Genomic DNA, 27179 nt, shown 5'->3' with positions numbered 1-27179 from the left:
ATACATGAACTTAAAAAAAAAAAAAGCCAGAATGTGTTGAGTGCCGTTAAGGGGTCTCAACATTTGTTTTCAGATGAAAAGTTGGAGTGATCTGAAATGGTGACACTTTAAAAAAAATTTTTTTTTTAAATTTGTTTTGAGAGAGAGAGAAACCACGAGCACGGGAGAGGCAGAGAGAGAGAGAGGGAGGGAGAATCCCAAGCTAGCTCCACACTGTTCGCACAGAGCCCGACGTGGGGCTCCGTCCCACGAACTGTGAGATCACGCCCTGAGCCGAAATCAAGAGTCCGATGCTTAACCGACTGAGCCATCCAGCTGCCCCTGAAATGATGACACTTTGGATGCACTTCCTTGGGGGATATCTAGCCCCCCACCCCCGCCTCAATTTCCCTATCCTGAAAGTTAGGGGTGGGATTTGTGCTGTCATGTGCCAGGTAGCCCTGGCGGTTCTGCTTTCCTCCAGGAGGAGCTGGGGAGGTGAGTCACTAGCCCTGCCTCTCGCCCACCTCCTGGGTTCCTGAGAGAAAGCTGCTTCCGGGGACCCCTTGGGTTTGTCCTAGGTCTGAAAGAACACGCTGACTCACGCTACGGTGTCTGCACTGTGAGGAACCTGTGGCCTGCCTGTCTCCTCCAGGTGGGGCACCTAGTATGGGGGCAGGTCTTCAGTTAGGAGGGGTGGTGGCTGTCCAGTCAGGGGAATGGCTCTCCCTTCTCCTCCCCCCTCCCCCCCTCCAAGGAGAAAAAAAAAAAAAAAAAAAGACATATGGCAGCTTCCAGTTTATCTGGTTCTTTGCTGGAGCTGTCCAAACAATTCAAATGTTTGTACTGGCTTTGAAATCCTGTTCGTATGTTGCCTTTCTATCGGGCCATTTCAGTTTCTGGCATTGTGATAAGAGGGAAATCCAAGTTACAAGACCATCAGCAAGTGAACCAGACTGCCGCAGAAGCAGATGGGCAGGGATGGCTCAGGGTCAGAGCCTTGGCACCGGGAGGCTGGGACATCCATTCAGGAAGAGCTTGCAGGGCTCCTGCCAGGTTGAGGGTCCACGGTGGGCAGGGTGCCGAAATAAATAACACAGTCCCTGCCCTTGGGGGTGGAGGCTCCTGGTCTGAAACGGAGCACAGAGCAGTTCTAAGTATCAGATGGCTGTATGGCTAAAGAGCCGTCCTTTCTGCCCCTGGGAAGGGGCAGGGGAACAGCCTTCAGCAGGAGTGATGTTTGAGTTGTTTTTGATGGCTGAGCAAGAGTTTGCCAGGGGAGGAAGGGCATGGCAGGCAGAGAGAACAGTTTGTGCAAAGGCACAGAGTTTTGTCAGGCTCAGGCGGGTTTAGAAAATGGGGTCCCTCCTGGGAGGGTTTCATGAGAAGGACTCGTGCTGCTTTTCCCCCCAGTGCCTTTATGCCGCACCTCCAAATGCTACGTGTCAGGTGTTGTGCTCAGAATTTGGGGTGTAGACAGAGGCCACCAGCCCTGTTTCTTCAAGGGGCGTTTATTGGTCAGGATAGGCTGCAAAAACAACCCCACGAAGTTCGCGACAATAGATTTATTTATAGCTCGTTCATAGTCCGGTGGCTCCGTGCTGGTCTCCACACCCCGGCATTTCTCAGCCTTGGCACCGTGGACAGTTAAGGCTGGAGGGTCTTTGTTCTAGGGGGCTGTGCATTGTAGGGCCTCTACCCTCTGGATGGCAGTAGGCCTTCCCCTCATGTGACCATCAGAAATGTCTCCAGGTGTTGCTAAACGTCTCCTGGAAGTAAAATTGCCCCAGTGGACAACAGCCGCTAGCTGAAGGTCCTCTTAAAAGTTTCCTTCTGGTTCCCAGCCTGGCTTTGTTGCCACTCGGTCAGGTTTTCTTTTCAGGAGTGGGTCTGGGCCAGTTTTGGGGGCCATCTGTGTCCTCATGCTCCCACGAGGATGTCCTGGAGGACTGGCTGCAGAGTTGGACACTGGCACTTGAAAGTGTCTGCTTGGAAATGACATGGGTCACTTCTGTGCACATTTCATTGGCCAAAGCGAGCTGCGTGGCCATGACTAATTTGGTGGGGGCCGTGGGGCCAAGGGAGCGCCCAGCAGAACCGCCAGCAGTGGTGGCCACCATTAACGTCCACCGCAGTGCCCTTAGCCTGGTAGGAGTCAGCGACACGGAGCCAGGCAGCCTCTAAGGTCTGCGCTCAGTGCTGGGGTTCCGGGGACTCTGAGGAGTTTGGGAGCCAAGGAAGGAAGGTTCCTAAGGAACTGACCTCGAGTGGGGTTAGCTGGGTGACCTTGGGGCTGCACTTGAGGCAGTGGGAGGCATGTCCCTCTGCGCACACTGGTGAGGGAAGAGGCCCCGCTGCCTATTCAGGGAACCCCAAGTCCTCCGGAGGCACTCCGGGGCCTACCCTCTGGGGGGAGGAAGGAGGCAGGAAGCGGGGAGGTTGCCTGCCTGCCTCGTGGGTGTTAAAGGGCGTTATTATTCGGGGCTCCTAAAATCTGGCAGTTACCAAACTGTGCTACAAATGGCTTGGATGAGCGTGTGCCTGGCTTTCCACTTGAATAATTACACACTTCCCGTCTCTAAGTGGTTTTCAGCTCTGGGTGCAGGTGCAGCGTCTTTCTCCTCCCCTGTCGGTGGGAGGGAGCCTGCGTTTCCGGGTTGATTCCCTCTGCTATGAAATTGCTCCAAGGAGGCCTGGCCTCCCTCCGCAGCTGGGTTATCCTGTAGGGCTCCTTTCAATAGCAGCTTGCCCCCTGTGGCCAGTCCTCAGCTGTGTCTAGGTAGGAGGCAAGTGACTGTGCCCTGGCAGATTGCAAGAAACCAGTTCTTTTTTTTTTTTTTTTTTTAATGTTTATTTTTGAGAGAGAGAGAGAGAGAGAGAGAGAGAGAGAGAGAGAACAAACAGGGAGGGACAGAAGATCCGAAGCAGGCTCCATGCTGACAGCAGAGAACCGTGAGATCATGACCTGAGCTGAAGTTGGACCCTCAACAGACTGAGCCACCCAGGTGCCCCGAAAGCAGTTCTTGATGAGCCCAAGCGCCCCCTTTTTTGACAGACTGAATTATTTGATTGCCACTCTGCTCTCTCTGAGTGCCTGCAGTTCTGGCTGTCACCACCAGGCTTTTCTGTCCTTACTAGTCAGAGGGCACCTCTGTGTCTCAGCATCACCCTCTCTCTCTCCCTTGCTGATTCACCATCTCATGTGCTTTACACACATGTCTGCAGTCGTCAGGTCTTACACCTGCCCTAGAAGGTTCTGTTGGGCCAGAAGGATCACACCCATTTACCAGAGAGGAAAGCTGAGACCCAGGTCCGTGTCTGCTGCTGGTTTCTACAGGGCCCTGCTCTGCAGTGAGGCAGGCCTGCCGCTTGATGGGAGTCGTCGTCCCAAGATATCCTGTGTTACCCTTCCTAGTGCCATATGCAGTGGCCAAGGCCCAGGCCTTATGTGGCCTCCTTGTGGTGGCCTCCTTGTGGTGTGGGTTCGTGGACACTTCTCCGTCTAGGTGTTCTGCCTCCCTGGCTTCTGGGACCTTCTGTTTCTCCTGCTTTTGACCCTCTTCATTGGGCCCCTTTGTTGTCTCCTTTCCTCCCACGCTGGGTCATCCGGGTAGTTTTGTCATCTTCAGGAAGTGGTAGCTGTTGTCACTTACTGAGCACCTGCTGTAGTAAGCAAGACAGTGACCAGTGACAGAGACTCAGGGTAAACTGGCTTAAGCAGATAATCTGCAAGTGCAAGTCTGGAGCGGACAGGCTCCGGGCCGGCCGGATCGGGTGTGGAGCTCCAGCAAGAGGGTTATGGCTTTTTCTTCTGGTGCGGGCTCCTCCTTGTGAGTCTGGCCACAGAGAGGTGATGGCGTGCCAGTGCTCCTGGCCATGTCCTTTGTGCTGTGGACAGTCCCCCAGGACCTGTCCTGGCAGGGACCAGGACTGGCCTGGCTCAGGTCCTGTTCCTGTCCTTCATCTTACCGAGGTGCCAGGCCACGTGCCACCCCTGGAGAGGGTGCAGCCCTCCCCTGCGTGGTTTGCTTGCTTATCAGAATCACGTGAGATCAAGGAGGGATAGTTCTGGAAGGCTGGAGGGTAGTACAGGGCAAAGTAACCGAAGCCCACATTCCTAGTGTGGGCCCCAATAGCCCTGTGAGGTGAGTTGCAGGATTCTTCTCACCTGACAGATGGGGAAACTGAGGCACAGGTACAGTGAGGTCTGGTTCCATGGTCTTCTCTTAGGGACGCACCCCACCTCTTACCTTTCACCTGCCTCCCTGATTGCATTTTCTGAGCCCTGAGCTGTCACTCAGGTCAGTTCTGGGTTTCTGATCACCTGCTGGCACGACCATGGTCGGGAAAATGGAAGAGTTGACCATCGTCATGCAGTGTGCTCTCCGTCCTCGGCTGGCGCTGGCACGTGACCTTGGCCTGCTGTGCCCAGACTATGAGTGTCACAGCTATTGTAGTTCTTGCATGTCCTTTAGCCCTGTCCCCGAGACCTGGAAGGGCCGCACCTGAATGAACACCTCCCCGCCTCCCCCTCCCCCAGTCTGGTCCTGCTACTCCTCAAGCACAAGCTGTTGCTGCTTCTCACAGCTGGGGCTTGAACAAGCCCCAAATCCCTCCCTGGCCTTAGACCTTAGACCTCCGGAATCAGAGTCTGCAGGACTAGACCTTGAATAGGTATTTTTGACAAACCCCAGTGGTGATTCTTAGTCATCCACCCTGGTATTTGGGACCCACAGGGTAAAGGCCAGGCTGCGCTGTGATATTCTGGGCCTCTGGGCCTTGCTCACATCTTCTGTCCACTTCTCATTGCCCCTGCCCACTCCTCGTAGTGGATCTTATGCTCCCACACTCCCTTTTGGGAAGGGGGGCACTCCTCATGTTATTCCTCTTTAATCTCTCCTCCCTAGTGTTGGTCTGTAGTTTCCCTTCAGTTGTCTTCCAAATGGCCAATGCCGCCTCCTCCCGGAAGTTTTCCCTGATTGCTCTCCCTCCTGTCCTGAAAGGCTAGTTTGTTTGTAAGTGAGCATTTAAAATTCCTCCAGGCTGTGCTCTCCTTAGGCTTCTGGTGAGCAAGGGTCTTTTTACAAAATAGATCCTCCCTTCACAGCTATCCAGTTTTTGGAAAAACATTTGGAAAAAGTTTATGAGTTGTGGGGGTAGATCTCTGTCCAAAACTTATCAATGTAATAGGTACTGAGAAAGTGACAGTTTTAGAGCCTGTAGAAGTTTTCTCCAGGTGCAGGTTTTTTAATAAACTCCTTTGATTATTTAACTTTAACTTTTAGTGTTACTTTTTCTATCATTTTGGGAGTAATATCTATCCTTATTGTAGGAAACTAGAAAATACAAGGAAATGTAAAGGAAAAAAAGCCACCCGTCACTTTTCTGCTGTGTCCACAGTTTACAGGCTTTGTGCTCCCTCCTGGTCTGTTCTTCAGATACTCGAATATTGAAATGCCCTTAGAATCCAGACTGAATGCTCCTTCTAGGGCAGTCTGGTGATTCCAGAATGGGCATTGTTTCAGCTCCTCTTTGAGCGCAACTTGGAAGCTTTTCTAGATGAATCCTGAACTCCTCTGCTTCACTTTACTGATTGATTGATTGATTCATGCTTTATCAGGCATTTACCTTATGCCAAGTACTGAGAATGCTGGCAGCTGGAGCTTTACCTTTATTTATTTATTTATTCATTCATTCATTCATTCATTCATTCACCTATCTATCTACCTATTTATTTAAAATATTTGTTTTGAGGGAGAGAGAAAATGAGTGAGTGGGGGAGGCCAGAGAGAGAGGGAGAGAGAATCCTAAGCCCGATGTGAGGCTTGAACTCATGAACCATGAGATCGTGATCTGAGCCAAAATCAAGAGTCAGATGCTTAACCGACTGAGCCACCCTGGCGCCACGGGAGTTTTACCTATTATTTACAAGACAATTCAAAAAACACACTCCTCTAGTTTTTGAGAATATGTTGTTGGATGCACGTGGCACAAAGCTCAAGCATGAGAGAGCACAGTGAAAAAGAAGTCTTCTCACCCCACCCCCCGGCTGCCCTTGCCCTTGACCAGAGGCCATCCCACTACTGTTTTCTGGTGGTACTTTCAGATTCATTCTGTGTATATGCAAGCCCTCCTTCTTGTGCTGGATGCTGTTCTGAACCCAGGTAATTGCACACCGCACACAGGGTTTTGCACCTTGTATTTTCACATAGCAGTGTCTTAGCGAGAAAGCCTTGAGGGTGCATGGAGGACTTCTGCATTCTTTTTACTCACTGCCTAGTATTTCTCTGACCACGTGTGGTTTGTTAAAGGTCTCTTAGGGTGTGTAAGTTGCTACTGGTCTTCTGCTGTCACAGCGTGGCAATTAACAGCCACAGCCTGGAACACTGCACATTTGAGGACGTCTGTGGGGTGCGATCGATGATGGACTGGAGTTTTCAGGGGGAGCAGTTAATCACTTGACAACGAGTTCTCTGGTTTATCTTCCCCTCCGTCTTCCCCTTGGGTGTCCTGAACCAAATTCCGAACGTTTGGGATTTCAGGAGCCTGCTGTTTGGAAAATGAGGGTTGTTGGTCCTTTTGTTCTGCAGAAATTTCAGGAGAAGAAGTGAGCCCCAGTGGGTTTACGTTCTCCTTTCCCAAGTGGGCCACAGTGGTGTGCCTAGGGTCCTGCCACCATGGGCCATGTGGTTTTCTGCCGACCTCCTCGCCTCCCCTCTTACACCGAGGCCCTGCAGCATGGAGACCGGGCTGGTCCATCTCAGTGTCTCCTGTGCCGGCTCTGCTGGGCCTGTCAGTTGCCACCCGGCTGTGGGCGAGCCTGGCTGCAGAGCCACTGCGCGCACTTCCTGAGGTCACCCAGCCTCCGCTTGCTCATCCGAGTAATGGGTCATCCCTGCCCCTCCCTGGTTGGGCTGCGGAAGCCGTCAGTGAGCAGAGAGCATCCGTCAAACCATAGCTGCCCTTGCCCTGAGGGTGTCGTGCGTACTTGTGTGGCCTGATGTGGGCTGAAAGGGGAGCCGCGCCCCCTCCTTTCAGCCAGAGTCACAATTTATCCTGTTCTTGGAGCTCTGAGCCACAGAGGAACTGGTCTGGCCCCTGACAGCTCAGCCACACTTGAGATTTTCAGCCTGCCTGTTCTCAAGATTACTGTTTTGTTTTCTTTTATGTTATGGGTCTCTTGTGTTTTCAGAGTTAGCTCAAAGTTAGCATCCTGTTTGTTTTTTAGGGCCGGGGGAGGGAGAGCTGACTGGGATGATGTCAGATGTAGACGGATTGGAAGTGACCCGCAGTTGGCTTCATAAGGAGATGAGAGCCACACGCCGGGATAATCGGGATGCCGTGAGGATTAACGAAGAGGGAAAACCCAGGTCTGGGCTGCAGCCCAGCGGAAGCCCTTTTCTACCTGGTGCGGGTCACGTCCACTTGCGCCCTCTGTCTCCTTCAGTGCTGTCCATTTTTCCTGAGGTGTGGCTCCAAGTCCTTTGGGACTGGCTGAGGGGGGCTGCTCCCTTAGCTGTTTGAAATTTCTGTCCTGGGGCAGGGACAAAGTGCGGAGTCACACTGAAACTTACCTGGCTGGTCACAGTCCTGAGCCAACTGCCCTAGGACCGGTTCCTATCACCCATGCTCACATGGGGCGGGACAATCTGGGAATGAGGCCAATGCATTGAGGTGTCCACAGGGCTCAGAGATGATGTGGGTTGTGAGCTGGTGCAGATTTCTCAGGGCGCCGTCTGCCCCCCCCTGCTGTGGATGCTGGTGGCCCAGGGCTGTGCTCTTGTGCCCAGTCTCCCCTCCATGAAGTCATGGCAGTACATCGATATTGGCTGTCATCCCTTCTGGAACTCTAGAGAAGCTGAGTGATGGTGGAGACCCCAGAGAGCATCAACCACTGTGGTTTTCCCACTGGGTTCCTTGGGGCCCGAGGTTGTGTTGAGGTTGTTGGGGGTTAAGGGGAGGGCCGGTTTGGCGTATCCTGCAGTGCGAGCCGGTCTGCCCTCTTGGACTGACCTCGTGGCTTCCTTCGGAGGTTCCACTTGGTGCCCGGCTCTCAGAAGGTAACGTAAGATTGGTAGCCGTCACCTCAGCTGTGTTGTGTGAGGGAATGGTGTCGGTGCCCACTCACTGGTGCCCAGAGACTTCCCGGGGGCTTTGTGCCCACCTCCTCCCCTAGACCGTGAGCCCCTCCAGGGCCCGAGCGATGGCTGTCGCATTTATTGCGCCCCTGAGTGCTGGGCCAGGCTGGGCACGGGAACCTGAGCGAGGTGTTTATGTACTTACATTTAGGGAGTGTCTGTATGCCGGGCGGGCCCCATAAGTAGGCACAGGGTACACACAGCCATTGAATCTGCCATAGTCCCTGCTCTAATTTCTGACCTTTCCCGGTCACAGGTCCTTTGAGCGTCCTTGGGCGGCCTAGCTTTTCTTCTCAGGAAAACACTTGTGGGCATGGCCATTGGCAAGCCATCTGCATTCCATGCATCCTGCGCCTTCCCTCGCATCCTGCCCCAGGCGACAGCCCACTGGGGCTCTGGAATGAAGGGCTGGGATATAGTGGTAGCCCCAAGTTCTCGGGAATATTCTGGCTCTGGGTGGGTCAGTGGGGCGAGGGTGTCGTGGGTCAGGGAAGGCTTCCTGGGAGAACTTCTGTCTGAGCCACATCCTGAAAGCTGGGCTGGAAAGTGTGGACCAAGACTTGGAGAAGGGGCATGGCCCTGTGCCCAAAGGCTTGCAGTAAGGAATGTAGGGCAGGGGAGGTAAAGGTGGGTGCGTGGCAGGGGGCCTTTGTGCACTGCTCAGAGCCCCTGATCCTGTCTGTAATGGGGTGGGGTCATTAGGGCATGTGTGTTGGTGAATATTGGCCACGGGATTGTGGGTGAGAGATGGAAGAGGCAGGGCCCAGGCTTGCAGGAATATTGGCGAGGCCCGTGATGGTTGAGTCAGGGTCGAAGGATGCATAGGGAGTCAGTGCGGGCTAAAGATGGCCAGGATTGCACTGAGCTGAGCAGGGCTGAAGGGTTTGGGGAACTCCTGCAATGTGGGAGAGCAGATGGGCTGAGGCAGACCTGGGAGGCCAGGCCGAGGTAGTAGACCTGATATGGGAAGAAATGGGGGGCCATGGGAGGTGGTTGAGTCCAGGAGGGAAGGTCAGGCCATTGGGGGTAAATAAGGTGGAGGGAAGGGTACAGGGGCGATCCAGGCTGGAGCTGTGCCCATGAAGGGCTGGCACTGAGATTGGAGAGCAGGATGCCTATGAGGAAAACCAGCAAACTTGGGGTCCTTGTAGAGCTACAGCCAGGTCCCTCTCAGGAAACAACTCTCTCTCTCTCTCTCTCTCTCTCTCTCTCTCTCTGCCTGCCTGAAGGTGGCCTTGAGGACCGACTAGGAGTTTGCAGACTTTCCCTTTGCAAATTAGGCTGTTCTGGGGATCGTGTTTGAGAGGGGCAGCTGCAGGCTGTCCTGCCATCAGCTGGCTGTAGTGAATGTTCTGGAAGGATGCTTCCTGGCTGCCTGAGTAACCTTTGTTTTCTTTGTTTCTCTCCACAGGAAGCGAGGGATAGAAGTCGTGCAGGTGAGTACAGACCATACCTTCACTGTTGTTCGTGTGGGTGGGCCTTTTAGGGCCCCCTTTCCCCTTCTCCCTCGAGAGTCTGGGTGCTTTTTTTTTTTAATTTTTTTTTTACATTTATTTATTTTTGATAGACAGATACAGAGCACAAGTGGGGGAGGTGCAGAGAGAGAAGGAGACACAGAATCCGAAGCCGGCTCCAGGCTCTGAGCTGTCAGCACAGAGCCCGACGCAGGGCTCGAACTCACAAACCGTGAAATCATGACCTGAGCCGAAGTCGGATGCTTAACCGACTGAGAGCTGCCCAGGCGCCCCAAGAGTCTGGGTGCTTAGCTTCTTCACTTGCATGTCATTTTTAACTTCTCCCCCTGTGGAATCTCTGTGGTTTCTGCCCTGGCAGAACGTGGGTCATGCTTGGTGCTCTCTGGGTCTTGTGGAGTTGCAGTGGGGTCATCGGTGGAAGGAGCTGGCTTGGGGGAGAAGTGGGGCTCTGGGTGGGAGTGGGGGTACAGGGTGCGGGAGCTTAGCCACCCCGCCAGACATCCGTGGTCCTGATGCCCCCACGGTTGGCCCATGCCTGCCCTCTGTCTTTGCTGAGGGAGCACGAGTCCCCCTGGGCCCCTGCCTTGGCTGTTCAGCCCTCTGAGGGTGAGTCTTCTCCTATTTTGGACCATTCTTGTGAGTGGTATCATCTCCAGGAGTACTCTTTACCCTCTCCTTTCCCCCTCCCCCTCCCCAGGTCAGGTGCATCCCCATCCTGCTATCAGTTGGTGACACCCAATCTTCTCTGTGGGCCACTGGCTCCTGGAAGGTGGACCGAGTCAGTATGGGGGGCTCCTGACCCTTGGGCTGCCTCACTCTGGGGCAGACTTAAGTCAGGTGCTCATTGGCTGGAGAAGGAGGGATGGATGGAGAGAGAATCCCTCCCAGGGCCTGGGGCGGGCTCTGTGGCCCCAAAATAGATGTACCTGCTCTGACAGTGGCCATTGGGGGTGGTTGGTGGGGTGGGGCTGGGTGGCTCTGTCTGGAAGCCTTGGTCTCCCTCTGGTCTCCCTCCTTGTAGCAGGTTGAACTTGTCACCTGGAGGCTGAGGTTGGTTTTGGGGGAGAAGGCAGTTTCTGGAAGTCCCTCATCAACTGTAGAGTTTTCAACCAGGCTCATTTTGGCTCTGCAAAGTTGTGTGATCTGCACTGAGTTTTTCTGTGGACCTTAATTTCTTACACATTAAAAGAGGGAAGTCAGAATTCAGGAATGGCTGAGAAGTATGCTTTTGGGGCCGCTTCTGATTGATTGGTAGTGGCTGCCTGGAGGAATCTAAATCTGTGAGTGGCTGAGGGCAGGGGTTGATTGATAATGCCTGTCAGGGGTCCAGCGGTGGGCAGAGGAAGTGCAGTTGTACCTTGGTCATTCTGGGGCCAGGTGTCTCAGATCGGTCCTGCTCCAGGATGCTTTGGCTTATTTTGGTCTCTTAGTCCTTACCTACGGTTACCTTGGATGTCACCAGATCCTTTGCAGATGCTGCTGTACCCACCATCAAGTCCTGGCCTTAAAGTTGGAGCTGTAGCTGGACGTTGCTAAGAGAAGGTCCAGGTGCCTCCCTGAGGTTAACTATAGTGCTTGTCCAGGTTCACGAAGAAATTTCTGCGGGGGAACAATATTTAGAGGAAGTGAATTCACGTGCTCACCAATAAACACGTTACTTAAAAGGGGAAAAAAATGTGCCCTTCCCCCAATACCTGATTCCTGTCCTGGAAAATCTTAGACTAACACAGTAGGGTGCCACTACCCCTACCAAAAGAGGGAGGGGGGGAGGGGAGAAGAGGGGAGAAGAGGGGAGAGGGACTTGGAATTTCAGGATGTGAGGAATAACCTGGGGGTTCAGTGTGCTTGCTTTACATGGCTTCCTGGGAAGGTTTAGATGGAAACCTCTAGTTATTTATTTATTCAATTTTTTTTTAAAGTTGTTTTTTTAATTTGAGAGAGAGAGTGCATGTGTGAGCGTGAGTGGGGGAGGGGCAGAGAGAGGATGAGAGAGAGACAGAGACAGAGAGACAGAGAGAGAGAGAGCATCCTAAGCAGGCTCCATGCTGTCAGCACAGAGCCCAACGTGGGGCTGGGACCTCACAAACTGTGAGATCACGACCTGAGCCAAAATCAAGAGTCGGATGCTTAACTGAGCCACCAGGGCGCCCGGGACTAAAGCCTTGGAGCCATTGTTACGGAGTGTACCGGGCAGAAGAGTTACGAAATGCTTCCTTGATGTGTCTGCTGTTCCTTTTGGTGATGACTTCGGGGAGGAAGTGGTGACCGGGCACCAGAGAGAGGCCAAACTGGACGCTTTCCACGCCAGTATCTAAAAATAAAACCCACCGCGACGCCTCCCTGTTCACCTCCTCCTGGCAGCCCCGAGTGTTTGGAGAACTTGAAATTTCAAGATGTAGAGAAAGACTCTGTGCAAAATCTGGAAGCCAAGGCACTTGGCTGGGTTTTCAAAATTAGCCCTGGGCTGGTGGGCCGCTGGGTGCTGGAGATGGTGGGTGCTCGCCAGATACGAGGTGTCAGTGACTGAAGGGGCGGAGAGGAAGTGTGCCGTCAGCCAACACCCAGTATCTCTTGTGTCTGGTCCCCCAGTGGCAATGTCCCTTTTTGTGCAGCCGTCCAGTGACATGAGTAGTGTTTTCATGCCCGTTTCAGAGACGAGCCTCCACTGAGACTCAGGATGTTGTGACTTCCCCTGGGGGAACTCAGCTGGTAAGTGGTAGAGTTGGGTTTTGACTGTGGGTCCGTTGGTCTCCAGAGCCCGTGGTTTTTCTGCTCCATCTATTGACTGTTTCCAGGCCTGTTGTCACCTGGGCTTTGGCTTCTATTTAAAAAAAGGATATTGGGGTCCAGGGCCAGGAACCGAGACTGTAGCGTGCTGGTAAGATCCCAAGGTACCCTCCCGTCAGGGAAGTTATCTCTCTGCCTGGGATTTAAAGGCAGTAGTAACAACGTGAGTGTGGACATTTATCGGGGACTGTGGTGTACCAGGCACTGATACCGTTTACTTGATAGAAACATCTGTGGGTAACCTCTCCAAGGTAGGATGGGAGCACATTCAAGAAAGCAAAATTTGGGGCGCCTGGATGGCTCAGTCTGTGAAGCGTCTGACTTCGGCTCAGGTCTTGATCTCGCGGTTCATGAGTTCGAGCCTCACATTGGGCTCTCTGCTGTCAGCACAGAGCCTGGAGCCTGCTTCAGATTCTGTGTCTCCCTCTCTTCTCTGCCCTTCCCCCGCTCGCACGCTCTCTTTCCCTCTCTCAAAAATAAATAATATTAAAATTAACAAAAACAAAAGAAAGCAAAATTTGCAGGTCCTCAACTTCCTCATGTGCTCATTTCCTCACCACATCTGCTTGGGAAGGAGCCTGTAAACCCTCCTTCCTGGCACCCTTTCCACATTGGCCTCCTCCCGCTTCTGCGGAGGCAGTGCATGCAGCAGTGAGGGGTAGGATCACCTGGGCCCAGGTTTCTGGCTGTGTGACCTTGCGCTAGATGCCTCACCACTCGGAGCCTCAGTCTCCCTGTCTGTAAAATGGGGACAATACTTGTGCCTGTCTCCCGGGATCACCTGAGACCTAATTGAGTCAATTTGGGTAAGGCAGCTGGCACCATGCTTAGCACACAGCAAGCTTGTTATTTACATTGTCAAGGCAGATATGACCCTGGGGCATAAAACCCACCTAGGCCTTGTCACCCATGGTCCCCCTGGGGCAGGTAAGGTTTCTCCAGTTCTTCCCTTGCAACAAAATTGAAAGAGGACCTGAGGGGCGCCTGAGTGGCGCAGTCAGTTAAGCGTCCGACTTCAGCCAGGTCATGATCTCGCGGTCCATGGGTTTGAGCCCCGCGTCAGGCTCTGGGCTGATGGCTCAGAGCCTGGAGCCTGTTTCCGATTCTGTGTCTCCCTCTCTCTCTGACCCTCCCCGTTCATGCTCTGTCTCTCTCTGTCCCAAAGATAAATAAAAACGCTGAAAAAAAAAAAAATGATTTTTGATAACAAATGACTATAATTCTTAGCATATAATTTTAAAGGAATTCAGAGAATTTGCTATGTAAATCTCTTCCCATTCCATCCTTTTGCTTGAAGAAGGGGTTTTAGCACTTGCATCTATAAACATTGAAAAATACAACTGACAGTGAGCTCTGCCTTCATCTGTGGGTACTTGAAATACTTTTGAAAAATTCCCATTCATCTCTTCCGAGATGTGTTCCTCATAAGCTGTAATGTTTTTCCTTGTACAGTCAGTGATGTTTCGGTCATGTGCATCCGTTATGTACTGATAGTAATTGTAATAAGAATTCAAGCCAGAAGAAAATTTCTGACACTTAGAGCTTAATGGTCACACGAAATTAAAAAATTAAAACCTTTATATACATATAGTTTTTTTTTTGCCTAGTAGTGTAATAGACTACTCAGTAAAAGGCCTTTAAACATAGAATTCACTGAAGGATGCGGGTTGGGTATTGGGCTTGGAGGAGGCAAAAGGAACTTTTCTAAATCTCCCAGTGTTTAAGAGGCACTGGATTCTGTAATTTTAGGATGGATGATGGTGGACCTCAAATCGCTATGGTATTTAGATTCCACTGGATCCATTTAAAAGAGAAACAGGAACAGTTTTATTTTGAAATGTTAATATTTACAATATGTTGGAAATTACATCCTTTCCAAGTATTTAAACTTACGATGAGAAATTTTAGATGTCAACTTGAAAATGCACGAAAAGATATGTAATTGTAAACATTTATTCTGGGGGCTTTGGTTGGAAGGCCACTGCTTTAGGACGTTACCCCATTGACTTCTCAGAACTGGGCTCAGAGGCAGGTGCCATCTCCGAGGGGGCAGTGGCTTGGCTCCTAGGCCATCCAGACGCTGGGGCCTGTGCGGCCACTGAGGCCCAGAAAAGCCTTGGCAACGGGCCTGTCTGCGGGCCGACTGGTGTCCCCTAACCTGGGTCTGTTAGGCCAGGTGGTGCTGTAATTGGGAAAACCTGCTGTTCTCTGCTCATGTAGCACGAGAAGCCCCCAGTCCAGGAGGAGTGCTACCTTGTGTTTGATGTCGGGGCTCAGGCAAGAAGACAAGGGGAGAGTGAGGCGCACTGTGAGATGGGGTGCCCTCTGCTCCTTTGTCCGGAGGAGCTGCCTGTCATGACAGTGATGGTCGCAGGCACCTGTTTGCCTCGGTTTCTTCCTCGGTATTGTAATGAGGATGCTGGACACGCCCTGACTCCTCCATTTCAGGCCTTGCTTAGCCACTGAGGCCCCTCACAGCCAGCAGGTGTGGGTTGGGAAGACTGGGCTCTCCCTGTAGCGGCATTCAGCGCATCTTTCTTGGGTGCCTGCGGTGCGCCGGGCCGCGGGTGTGGGGGACTCACCGTGCCAAAGCCTGGTTCCTTCCTTCTGAAGTCTTCCAGTCTGCCGTCGGCATCCAGAGCCAGAGTTGGTGGGGGTCACTTGCACAGGCGTGCAAGAGATGAAGTCAGGAAGGCGCCCCAGAGAAAGGCAGGGTAAGCCTTGCTCATGGCTATAGGCCTCGTCCACCTGACAGAGCCTAGCTGAGAGCCAGGTTCAAACCCATGGTCCCGACAGGTGCTTCACCTATGTCCCAGGCTGTTCTGCTCCTGCTCCTGCAACACACAGGTTGCAGAAGTGACCAAATGCAAGCCGTGGCACAGCCATCAGTGTCCCTCCACCCACTGAGCCTTCATTTGGAGAAAACATTTCTTGATCTCCTGGGTCATCTGTGGCCTAGGGGGCCTGGGGCGTGAGCCTAGGGCTCTGCAGAAGGCCAAGCAGGAAGTTTGCATCAGCCTTGAAGGATGGTGTTACCTTGGGAGCATTTTCCACTCTGACCTGATCTGTGGGGAAGGCTTGGGAGGGAAGCCTGGGAGGTTCTTTGTCCCTGGACCCCATTGCCCCTTTCTAGGGCAGCCCTGAACTTAAGGGAAGGGATCTGGAAAGAACAACTCATCTGTTGTCCTGCCACCTCCAGCCTCAGCATCCTCGGGAAGGTGTGTTTTGCATCCCTGCCTCGCACATTATGGGGGCTTTCACCAGTTTGCAAAGCCCGAGGGGAGAAGGAGAGGGCTGTTTGCAGGAGAGGGGGCCGGAGTTGTATTTTAAAATGCAAACGAACAAGCTGTAAGTGTGGGAAGTACAGCCACCCGTCATAGATTCACTGTCTTCCTTCCAAATTCTTTGAGAATCCAGACATTACGAAACCCAGTCCCTGGAGCAGCCGCTGTTTCTCAAGTGGGCAAGGACGTAAAGAAGTTTCCCCAGCTTGCCGGGCAGGCAGCAGGCCTTTGCTCCGGGTTTCTCCAGAATTGTTGCTTGCTTGAGATGTTGGAGTGCTTTGTATACATGTTTGCACTGTTCCTGTGCGAACCATTCGGGAAAGGAGGTTGGGTGGTAGACCCTCAAGCAGAAAGGGAAAGACGGGCTGAGAGCTGGAGGGGGCGTGCCAGGCGGTCTAGGGCTCGTCTGTGCTGTGGTGGGGGCCTGTGAGGACACAGGGGTGGACAGTTAGGGGAGGGTGGGCAGAGGATGAGGAAAGCCTTGTAGGGAAGTTGACGCTTCTTGATAGAGGATATACCCAGCTTAGGTTGGGGGGCGGGTAAGGTATTTGAATGTCGTTACAGGCAGAGAGCACATGTCAACAAGGACCCAGAAGCTGGGCAAGGGGGTCTTTTGTCTGTGAGAGGCTTGGAAACACTGGATCCTTGGCCCCGATGGAGTTGGCAAGTAGCCAGGCCGGAGAGGGCGGCGGGGCCAGACCTAGAAAGGGCTGGTGATCTGTTCACGGGCGTGGGTTCAGTGGGCATTAAAGGGCTTTTGTGTCGGAGAGGTGTGTGCTCCAGTGAGAAGGCATGACAGGAGATCCCACTGCAGGGCATATGGAGGACGGTTAAAGACTGGGCTAGAAGGCAGAGACCTGGGTCTTCTGGAAGGAGCCCGGGACCATGGCCTGGAGTGGTGGTGGTCATGGTGATGGGGTCTGGCTGGGATTAATTCAGTAGTGGAAGGCAGGGGGAGACAGATGGTGGGACGTGGGTGGATGTGGCGGGTGAGTGAGATTGAGGGTCACTTCCCAGACTTCTCACTTGTTTCTGGACATGCATGGGGGTGCAAGGGGAGGACCAGTGAGGGGGGAGGGCTGGTTCAGATAGGCGCGTTGAATCCAGTAACTGGCTTCTTGAAAGCCAGAGGGAGAGTCTGTTGGCTGAGCAGGGTGCTTCTTTCCAAGGTTTACAGATGTTGAGTTCTCTGGCCAGCTGTAAGAAATATATTTGTTATTTGGGTAATATTTTCAGTGGTTCAAAAATTGCTTTAAAAGGTATGTACTTAGAGACGCCTGGGTGGCTCAGTCAGTTCAGCATCTGACTTCAGCTCAGGTCATGATCTTACGGTTTGTGAGTTGGAACCCTTGTGTCGGGCTCTGTGCTGGCAGCTCAGAGCCTGGAGCCTGCTTTGGATTCTGTGTCTCCCTCTCTCGCTCTGCCTCTCCCCTGCTCATGCTCTCTCTCTCTCTCTCTCTCTCTCTCTCTCTCTCTCTCTCTCAAAAATAAAAACATTAAAAAAAAAAAAGGTACGTACTTAAAAGTGTCAGATGATTTAATCCTCGCCTGGGTTCACTCTGCCACCAACACCATCTGCACGGTGCTTTTGCTGCCTGGCCTCGTGCCCTCACTAGATTTTATTTCCAGGTCGTTGGGGCCCACGAGGGGTGGACATTCTGCCTTTTGTCTGTCCCCTCTGCCGGGTGTTTGGGAGCCAAATTCAGGGGCTGCAAGAATATAGGTTGTCTTGGTATTTACTGGGGGCCTGACGTCCTCGTAGCTGGAAGAGCTCATGGCAGTTATCCAGCTGTCTCCTCATGGGCGGGGGCTTTTCTCAAGGCTACCAGAATGTGACTCTGACCCTGACCTCTGATAGCAGACAGCAGCACCTCTAGGGAGCATGGCCATGAGATTGGGAAGTCGACTCTATGCAGAACGTTTCCATGGTTGTTTGGGTCTGTTATTGGGATACGGATTACTCTTTTTTTTTTAATAAAAAAATTTTTTTTAATGTTTATTTATTTTAGAGAGAGAGGGAAAGAGAGCGAGCGAGCGAGCCAGTAGGGGAGGGGCAGAGGGAGAGGGAGACATAAGAATCTGAAGCAGGCTCCAGGCTCCGAGCTGTCAGCACAGAGCCTGATGTGGGGCTTGAACTCACGAACCGCGAGATCGTGACCTGAGCTGAAGTTGGATGCTTAACCAACTGAGCCACCCAGGTGCCCCCAGGCATACAGATTGTTCTTGTCTGTGCTTGACCTTCCCGAGGAGCCCGGAGACCTGGGTTTGAGTTTCCATTAGTTTGTCTTCTGAGTGTGTGATCCTACCTTAATCATCTTTAAAAGGGGAGGACATTTACTACACAGGACCTAAGACACCTGATGGAAGCTTAAGGAGTACGGGTTCATTGTCCCCTCATCCTTTGTTACGAACCATGTGGCTTAAGGGTGGAGGGGCACAGCCGTAAGTGAGGCAGTGCTTAGAAAAATAGGTTGTCTGTTGGTCTCTTTGCTTCCATCATCCAAGTAACACTTTTTGGTTTCTAGCTGTGTGAATTTAGCTTAACTCCTTTTTTATTTATACTTTATTTTTTTATTTTTGAGAGAGAGAGAGAGAGTGAGTGGGAGAGGGGCAGAGAGAGAGGGAGACACAGGATCCAAAGTGGTCTCTGTGCTGTCCACCCGAAGCAGGGCTCGAACTCAGAAACTGGGAGATCATGACCTGAGTTGAAATCAGATGCTTAACCGACTGAGCCACCCAGGCACCTCTGAATTCCTTTTTTAAAGATACGTGTTATTTCTTACCATTTGAAATGCAGGTATTTGTATTTCTTTTTTTCAAAACATTGAAAATTATTTTCATTCTCCGTCATTTACTTAGCATATATATGTAACAGAGTCAGACAAGTTTATGTGAAAACATCAGGGTATTTTTTACAATAATGGTGCATGGGGCGGTGGGAATGTTCTTTAAATCAGGGTCTGCTCTTATCAGATGTTTTTAGGAGCTGTTAAGAGACGCATCTTGGAGGACAACATGGGAAAATGCTCATGAGCTGCTACGTGCTGCCCGTGTACGCTGAATGGTTTCAGTTCTGTCAGTTTTATTTTTATTCTTGAGCTTTTTAGGCTTGCTGTTACAAATAGAAACTGTCTCTGGCGTCGGGGCAGTCCTGTGTGGCTTCGGAGGCCTGTGATTCTCAGTTCTGGGGTGTTCTTTCCCCAGCCTTTGACTCGGTGAGTCAACTTGAACTTATCCTTAAAACAGAAAGCGGCCCTGCCAGGGAAGCCGGGCACCGGTGCTCCACGGTGCCAGGGTGTGCCCTGTCAGGACCCAGGCTTCTCCATACCATTCCACACGGAGTCAGGGCCCTGGGTCCCTGGTCCCCTTCCGCGCAGTGAACATACAAGCGGAGAGATGAAAAGAGGCGCGTGGGGGAAATAGGAAGGGAGGAAAAGGGCAACCGAAAGCCGCTGCCTGTTTTGAGGTTGCTTGGAGGTGGCATTGTCCAGGGCGTCGCTCCTCAAAATGTGGTCCTCCAGCCGTCAGCATCGCCATCGCCCTTGGCATGGCCCAGAGCTGGTTGGAGTTGCCAGCCCAGAGCTGCTCAGTCCCGGTCCTCGGCAGTTGTAGGAGTGCCAGTGCAGCTGGGAGGGGGGGCCCTCTGGGGGCTGAGACGGGGTGAGGCGGGGCATTGACCGGAGGGCCCTGGGCGCACGGCCTGCGCTGTGAGAAGCAGGCATTGCCTTCGGCTCAGGCTCGCGGACCACCAAGCGGCTTGAGTCTTTCATTGGCCAAGAAGCTGGCATCACCCTCCCCACTGTCATGTTTTTATTTGTGCTGTTAGACGTGTGCTCAGGTGTCACCTCGCCCGTGACACCTTCCTGGCTCTCTCAGCGGACCCCCCCACCCCCGGCTTCCCATGCCTAGCTGGAGCTACAAGTTGATGTCTTCTCCTGGGCCAGAACTTTCTTGTCTCTGGGGAGTGCAGGGCCTGGCCCTGGTGTGTGCTCCATTTACTGGGTGATGTGGGTGATTGAAACCCTTGAATATTCTTTCTTCATGAAGTACTATGTGTTCATTTCTGAAATTTGGAGAGAGAAAGACAGGCTTAAAGATGAAAGCCCAGAGATAATCTTTGAAACACTTATTTCAGTCTTTTTTCGTACCTTTACCTAAAATACGTTGTTAAGTATTGTGTGAATCCAGGTTGGGCTTTTCTTATCTGTAGGTTTTCTGACCTGCGTTTGGAGGATGGACACACATTGATTTGCTTGTGCTGTTTACTCCCCTTGGAAATGATCCTTGCGAGGGCGGCACCAGTTTTCTGCCGTCCCGCTGTCCCAGCATCAGGAACCTTTTCTCTGCTCTGGAACCTTAGGTTCTAGTGGTTTCTGGTTTGCTGTTCCGAACAGTGCTGCTGTTCTCTCTTTGGTTCTCTGTTTGGATCGCCCTCTAGAAGTGACGTTACTGGGTCTAAGGCACCAGGATCTTACAGTGTGTGGAGCCCTGTGGCCTGGAGACCGTTGTGGCCCTGAGCCGCTGCCCACGGTGTGGACTCAGTGGTGGTTTATCACAGTGTCCCCTTGCCTGGCTCTGTGCCAGCAGTGGGCGGGGGGGGGGGGCGGTTAGGGGACCCAGGGACGGACAGGCAGCCTTGGCAGTGGCTGATGCCTCTGAAAGGCTGTGTGTGGCTGCCACTCGGCCACCCTGCCTGAAGATTGCAGTGGCTGCCCCTGCACTGTGCTAGTCTCTGGCCTCTGGGAGGTGAGGGAAGACAGTGCTGGGGCAGGTCTTTGAGGCCCCTGGGCCTGGAGGGAGGGGGAGACCGTTGGAAGCCCAGGCTGTGGGAGAATTGATTGGGTCCTAAGGAACCCAGTCAGACGGGCAACTCCTTAGGGAGGGGTGGAGGGGTCACTATAACGGGTGGGGGAGGTGATCAAAGCAGATGTGCACACAGCCTCGTGTGGTCTGGGAACTTCCGTAAGCACTTTACTATGTTAACTAATTTAATCCCCACGACAATCCAGAGAAGGACGGTTAGTACTCTTATAGGTGCTGTTTCATGGATAAACTTCTGTTATCCCCACTTTACAGATGAGGCAACTGAGTCCGAGAGAGCTCGCCCCAGTCCCTGAGCTAGCACGAGGCAGAGAAAACCCAGCACGCTGGCTCCCTGGTCCATCTGTGACCCTCCGCGCCCCACTGCTGGTTTTGCATCATTCTGAAAGCAGCGCTTCCTTGCAATTCCTTTGCCTGCGGTGTCTTGAACCCTCTCCTGGACCGGGCCCATCTGTCTGCTGGCCAGCTGCTCAAGTGCTCTTTCTCACACAAGCCCCATCTTGACCCAGCGAGGCCGCAGCACCAAGGGGACAGGGTGATGTCCCATCCCTTGGAGGGGTTCATGAAGCCCTTGACAGTTGGTTCCCACTCCAGGGAACCTAGCCCGGGCCGCTTCCTCAAAGTGCACCCCAAAGCACCCCGTGCAGAGGCCCAGCAGCCTGTGGCGAGGCCTGGTCCTCCGCATACCCTCTCCTGGCAGCCCGCCATGCCTCTCCTTGTCCATCTGGCTGACACTTATTAATCTGTCTGAACGAGCTCCCGACTGCCAGCTCCTTAAGCCTTCCTGGATACCCTAGGCCGAGAGAGCCCCCTCTCTTGTGGGCCCCCAGCATACCCTGTGCGCCCCACCTCCGAGACACAGAAGCTTCCATTGCATGATGTAATCACGGACTGTGGGGGCTTTTCCCACTTCTCCAGAGCCTCTGTAGGGCCGTGGACCATGCCTTGTTTTTCTGGAGACTGTGCAGGCCTAGCATTCTGGCTCATAGATGCACCTTATCAAGAACTCTTTGGAAATCAATGGAAACTAATTAAATATTACAGGAATACATGAATTGGCAAAGTTCCCCATCATCTTATTCTCTAGAGGTAATCACTGCGAACCTCTCCATTGGTTTTCTCTGGCTATAGTAACATACCTTTTTTTATTCTTTTGGTTCCTTAAAGCCTACTTAAAATCCTTTTTTTTTTTTTTAATAATTTATTGTCAAATTGGCTTCCATACAACACCCAGTGCTCAGCCCAACAAGTGCTCTCCTCAATGCCCATCACCCACTTTCCCCTCCCACCCACCCCCCCATCCACCCTCAGTTTGTTCTCTGTATTTAAGAGTCTCTTATGTTTTGCCTTTAAAAACCTTTTAATGAGTGTGTAATGTGATGGTTCTGACTGACAGTGCCTTTGAACCGACGAAATACGGTAATAGCATATTTGTATATTGTGGAAATTTCTTAATCTGTGCCTGCTAATGTGTAAAGGCAGGGCCCGGCTGAGAGCTCTTGGCATGTCTTTTTCAGCAACAGGTTGATGTGTCATGTGGCACCGTTTTGAAAATTCAGAAGGTATACATGAGTTGGAGAATCTTCCTCGTTCTTACAAAGTGCTGACTTAGGAGATAATTTGCCATTTTAGCTACTCCAAGAAGAATGAGTAGCTTTCATGAATTTGACAGTCTAGGAGATTCCTCCCTTTTAGCGTTCTGCATGCCTGACGCTCTCTCGCTTTCCCCAAAGGAAAGGTTAGTAACACAGAAGAAGTAAATCGAGGTGAGGAACAGAGGAGATGTAATATTGGCTGTCGGGCCTGGTGCTGTGAGGACACACTAGAGTGGTGCTGAGCTTCCTGGTAGCCAGTGTGTGCAGAGAAATGAGATTAGAACTCTTAAGTCGTCAGGAGAGAGAGAGAGTAAAATCTATGGAGAGGCTCGAACCATCCTTCCTAAACTGTTGAAGAACATAGCGTCACAAATAGGACATTGTTGTCTTGATGTGGATGAAAACAGAAAATCGTAAGACAAGCAGAAATGTGTGGCCTGAGCACATTCTCCATGACTCTCTCATGCCAAGGATATTGTGTTTTGGGGGGATCTCTGCCTGGCCGGCTTTCATCCTTTCAACACCCCTCCACCTGCAGCTTCACTGTGGAGCCGTCAGGATTGATATTCGGCTGCCAGTAGCAGATTGGGAATAACAGTGGTTTAAATAAAATCTTACATTTATTTCTCTTTATGCCGAAGAAACTGGATGCAGGCTAACCTGGGGCTGGTGCAGGGGCTCCATAAAGTTTTAAAGAACCCCCTTTTCTCTGTTTGTGCCGCACTATCTTCTAGGCCCAAGCTCTTCCTTGTAAAAGTGGCTGCTGAGGCTCCAGCCGTTGTGTATACATCCCAGGTCCTGGGAAAGCAGTATGGGAGTAGGGCATCCCTGCCACACACCTGAATCTATTCTCATTAGGTGATCTCCTTAGAGATCCCGTGTTACACTGCTGCCCATGCTGGCCTTGGTCAGAGTCGAATGTTCTAATACCTGGAGGCCAGCAGGGTGGGAAGTGCCGTCTTTCTGCTGGGCATGCTGTCACCTCACAGGAGCTTGGGGTTTTGTTACTGAAGAAGAGGAGAATCGGGAATGGGTGTTGGGCTGCAGCTAGCTGTGCCCAGTGCCCTTGGGCCCAGTGACCCTCAGTTTCCTCATTTACAAAATGGCAATAATATTGGAGCCAGCCTCAGAGTTGGGACGTGGACGTGATACGCTGAGGAGCAGCCCAGAGCCTGGGCAGCCCAGAGCCTGGCACACGGCACGTTCTCAGAAGGAGCTGCTCCTTTTTATTCGCTGGTGCCACCATTGTTGATGTCATTCTTAGGGGCCCATGGAAATCAGTAGGAGTCTAAATGAGGTGTATTATTGAGGGATTGGATGGGTAGATGAGCCAAAATAAAAGGATCCTTGTTGTTTGATTTGTTGTCACAAGTAAAGAAGCTGGAAATGTTATCGTGTAAGTTATATCCATCTGGTTTGCTTAGGGAGAGGCCGACAGGGGTAATGTTCCTGCTGTGGGCCAGCGGGGTCCCAGCTCAGGGTGTTCCCTCCTGACTGTGGAAGCCCGAGGCCTTCTCCTCGATGCGGGGGCGAGTGCAGCCTGCTTTGTGGTGCCCCCCAGGATCAGAGAAGAGTCTGCCCTGGCTGGGGTGCGTTCGAGGGCATAGGCTGATATATTTACTTCCTCCCTCTGCGTCTCCAGTTCTAGCCATGGTGGGGTAAAGGCATCATCATCTCTGAGAGTATGACTTCCCCACCCTGGACACATAAGACCCCCGCCCCCCGTACTGGCTGGGGGCAGGTCCTGGGAGTCCTGTGCGCAGCTGAGATTTCAACTGCTTTTCCCCAAATTTTGCAAATCCAGAGCCATAACTTGGCTTTCTCCCTCCCTCTTTCTTTCTTTCTTTCTTTCTTTCTTTCTTTCTTTCTTTCTTTCTTTCTTTCTTTCTTTCTTTCTTTCCCCTTCCTTCCTTCCTTCCTTCCTTCCTTCCTTCCTTCCTTCCTTCCTTCCTTCCCTCTTTGCTCTTCTCTTTTTTCCTTTCCTTTCCTTTCCTTTCCTTTCCTTTCCTTTCCTTTCCTTTCCTTTCCTTTCCTTTCCTTTCCTTTTCTTTTCTTTTCTTTTCTTTTCTTTTCTTTTCTTTTCTTTTCTTTTCTTTTCTTTTCTTTTCTTTTCTTTGTTTCTCCTGTTCAGCCACCCTTGCCTGGAGAACTCCCCCAGGAAGCACCGCAGCCCCATCCTACCCCTGAGATCTCTGATGTCCTATACAAGTGGCTGGCAGGGTAGCCCTTTCAGGGACCTGCTTGTTCTGGGTCCCTTGTTCCCTGTCTGCACAGGGCAGGACTGTCGGTATTTCTCTCTCTGAACTTTCTATGATGGCCTTAGAGCAACCACCCTATAAGGAGATCCTGGCTCGCGCTGTGTCTGCGACTTGGCGGTGCAGCAGGGCACGGTCATCGCTCGCAGAAGTCACTTGGGAGGCGCTCCGGGGTTAGGTGGGGGTTGGGTGGTGTTTGATCAGGGGTTCTGGGGGAACATGCAGGGCGGGGCTCCCAGACATCCGGGCAGTAATCACCTAGTAAGATCGCTTCGGAGGTCTGAGATGCCCTCAGAATAATTTCAAAATGCTTTGGTGTCTTTCCAGCCCGGATAGCAACAGTGACAACTCCCGTTTGTGCCTTGCTTGCCGGGTGCCACTGTTAGCGTCCCCGCTTGCCAAGTGAGAGCGCTGAGGTTCAGACACCTGGAGTGCCTTTGCCTTGCACCATCCAGCAAGTGAGCAGCAGAGTGGGTGGGTGACGGCAAAGCCAATGCCTTCAGGCTGTCTGTCTGGACTGAGAGTCTGCTGATGTGCAGCCCTGGGAAGTGGCAAAACCCCTCGGAGGCCCACCTCCCAGATAGCGACAAGACGGACGAATGAGATAGGGCAGGGTTAGGTGAGCAGGCCCTCCTTAGGGGGTGCATGAGTACCTGAAGTCAGGGATGGGGTGTAGGTTGGTATGTAGGGTTGTGGGGTAGTAAGGACCTCTCAGCAGCTCACTGGTTTTCTTGTTCCTGAAATGACTTGAGGGGTCTTATAAAGCCCACCCCCTGTCTAATTGGGCAGAAGTTTGGCCTCGACACTGAGCCTTTCTCATCCTTGGTAGGTGGGGGCCCGGGGGGGGGGTGTCTCTGGGCAGGACGAGTGTGGGTTTCCTGGTGTGGAGAGGCAGCCCCTGCCTGGATGATATTTTTGCTGCAGGCCCTGCCAAGTGGAAATAAGTTATTTACAGTGTTTTGACAGGATCATCAAAAGCCTGGATAGGAAAGGATGCCTTTGGGACTGAGCTAATGGCCTAGGAGTGTGGCCTGGGGGGTGGGGAGCCTGGCATGGGAGAGAGAGGAGAGACACTTAGTGGGGGCTAGGGGCATGCTTGATTGAGCTTCGTAAATGTGAAGGCCTCCCCTCCCCTAAGCAGAGGGCCTGATAAAGTTGTGTGCTGATTGGCTATTCCGGGCTGACCATTTTGGGCACACATGTTCATTAGACCTGGGTGTCCCCAAGCCAGCTCTGGGCCTCAGCCTCCTAATTTTGCTGTGTGAGGCCTTGGTGCTGTCATTTGTCTAATGGGGACAAGGGCCTCTGCCCAGCCAGTGTGTCCTGGGGAGAAGGGGAAACAAAGACAAAACAGGAGTCTTTGATCCTCCAGAAGGGGTTTGAAAGGGGTTTGAAAATGTGTTTCAAGGGGCACCTGGGTGGCTCAGTCGTTTAAGCATCCAACTTCAGCTCAGGTCATGATCTCATGGTTCATGGGTTTGAGCCCCGCATCAGGCTCTGTGTTGACAGCTCACAGCCTGGAGACTGCTTTGGATTCTGTGTCCCCCCTCCTCCCCCCGCCCTTGCCCCACTTTTGTGTGTGTGTGTGTGTGTGTGTGTGTGTGTGTGTGTGTGTGTGCGCGCGCTCTCTTTCTCGAAAAGAAATAAATAAGCATTAAAATAAGAAAGAGAGAAAATGGCTTTCAAGAAGGTCCAGAAGCCCCTCCGGGGTAGCTGGTAGTCCAGCAGTCAGACTTCAGGAACGCCCTTGAGTTTTTTCCCTGCATGTAGAAATGGAAGACGTATTTATATACTTTAAACAAAATTGTTATCCTTTTGCAATCTGCTCCCCACAAACACGCTTAGCGTATTGTTAGTGTTTCCCCTTTTGTTAAATGTTCGATTTAGGCTTGTGTTCTTAGTCGCCACATAATCTATCCTCTCTGTAACCAGAGTTACTGCGTTCCCTCTGTGGATGTTGGTGGGGGTTCTGGCTTGTCGCTGTGATGCTGCTGTCATGACCATCTGGTTCTGATAGCATTCGGGCAAGTCTGTGATTATTTCTTGGGCTATATAAGTAATAAGTCGTATTTATTGTTTTTGCAGTTTGTAAAAGGAGTATGTACTTCTTGGGGGAAAAACCCTGAACATTATAGAGAATTGAGGAAAGACACCATTGTTTTAGACTTTGCCCTTCTGGATTTTTGAATGCACCCAGATCTTAGGCAGAGTCTGTTTCTCTCCCTTTTACCTTCTATCTCCCCCTGTTCTTTTTCATCCACGCCCCAGACCCTCCTCTCTGCCCATTGTGGCTTTGGGCCTGGGCCAGGCTGCAGCCCTGCCCCTGGGCATTTTGCCTGACCCAGGGAAAGGGACAGAGAGTGTGTGCTGGTGGGGAGGTGGCTGGTCCCTGGGTAGTCCCCAGTCCTGCTTCTTTCCAGCACAGCAGGCTGCTCCCCACGCCTGGCCTGTCTGCACTGTGGTCCTACCCACCCCCCTCCCCCTCCCCCTCCCCCTCCCCCCTCCCCCCTGCTGACAGGGGCTTTACTCTGGTTTACGTGTATATGCAGGTTGCTAGCCAAGGGGAAATTCTGACCGGACCAGGTAAGTGAGCTGAGGGAGCTGCCACCCCTGCTAACTCCCCCTCCCCCTGAGCAAGCATTGTGCTCCAGGGACCAGCCTTTACCACACAATTGTTGGTGGCCATGGGCTAGTTCTTTAGCCCTGGGCCTCAGCCTCCTTGCCTAGAGGGGGTTGTCAATCACCTACCCCCTAAGGTTGAGGAGACTAATTGAGATAGAGTGTCAGAGCACTTACTACAAAGCCTGGCCCCAAATCTATGTTCAGTGATCCGTGACCAGCTGCC

General features: G+C 52.2%; 1 protein-coding gene across 4 annotated transcripts in view; it reads left to right on the top strand.

Annotated features, from left to right (window-relative positions):
- The window catches only part of ITPK1 (inositol-tetrakisphosphate 1-kinase), a 178302-nt gene that overhangs the window by 32747 nt on the left and 118376 nt on the right, over positions 1 to 27179 (top strand). For 3 of the 4 annotated variants that reach the window (XM_023255974.2, XM_023255971.2, XM_023255973.2), the window contains exon 3: positions 9529 to 9553. In XM_023255974.2, the coding sequence (XP_023111742.1) occupies positions 9529 to 9553 (25 nt within the window). Of the gene's footprint in view, positions 1 to 9528; positions 9554 to 20739; positions 21574 to 27179 lie in introns of those variants that run through there. The other variant, XM_023255972.2, reaches the window with a different exon arrangement.

Source organism: Felis catus, chromosome B3 (genome assembly GCF_018350175.1).
Source record: "Felis catus isolate Fca126 chromosome B3, F.catus_Fca126_mat1.0, whole genome shotgun sequence".
Taxonomy (NCBI): domain Eukaryota; kingdom Metazoa; phylum Chordata; class Mammalia; order Carnivora; family Felidae; genus Felis; species Felis catus.
This window is presented reverse-complemented; position numbering and strand designations above follow the sequence as displayed.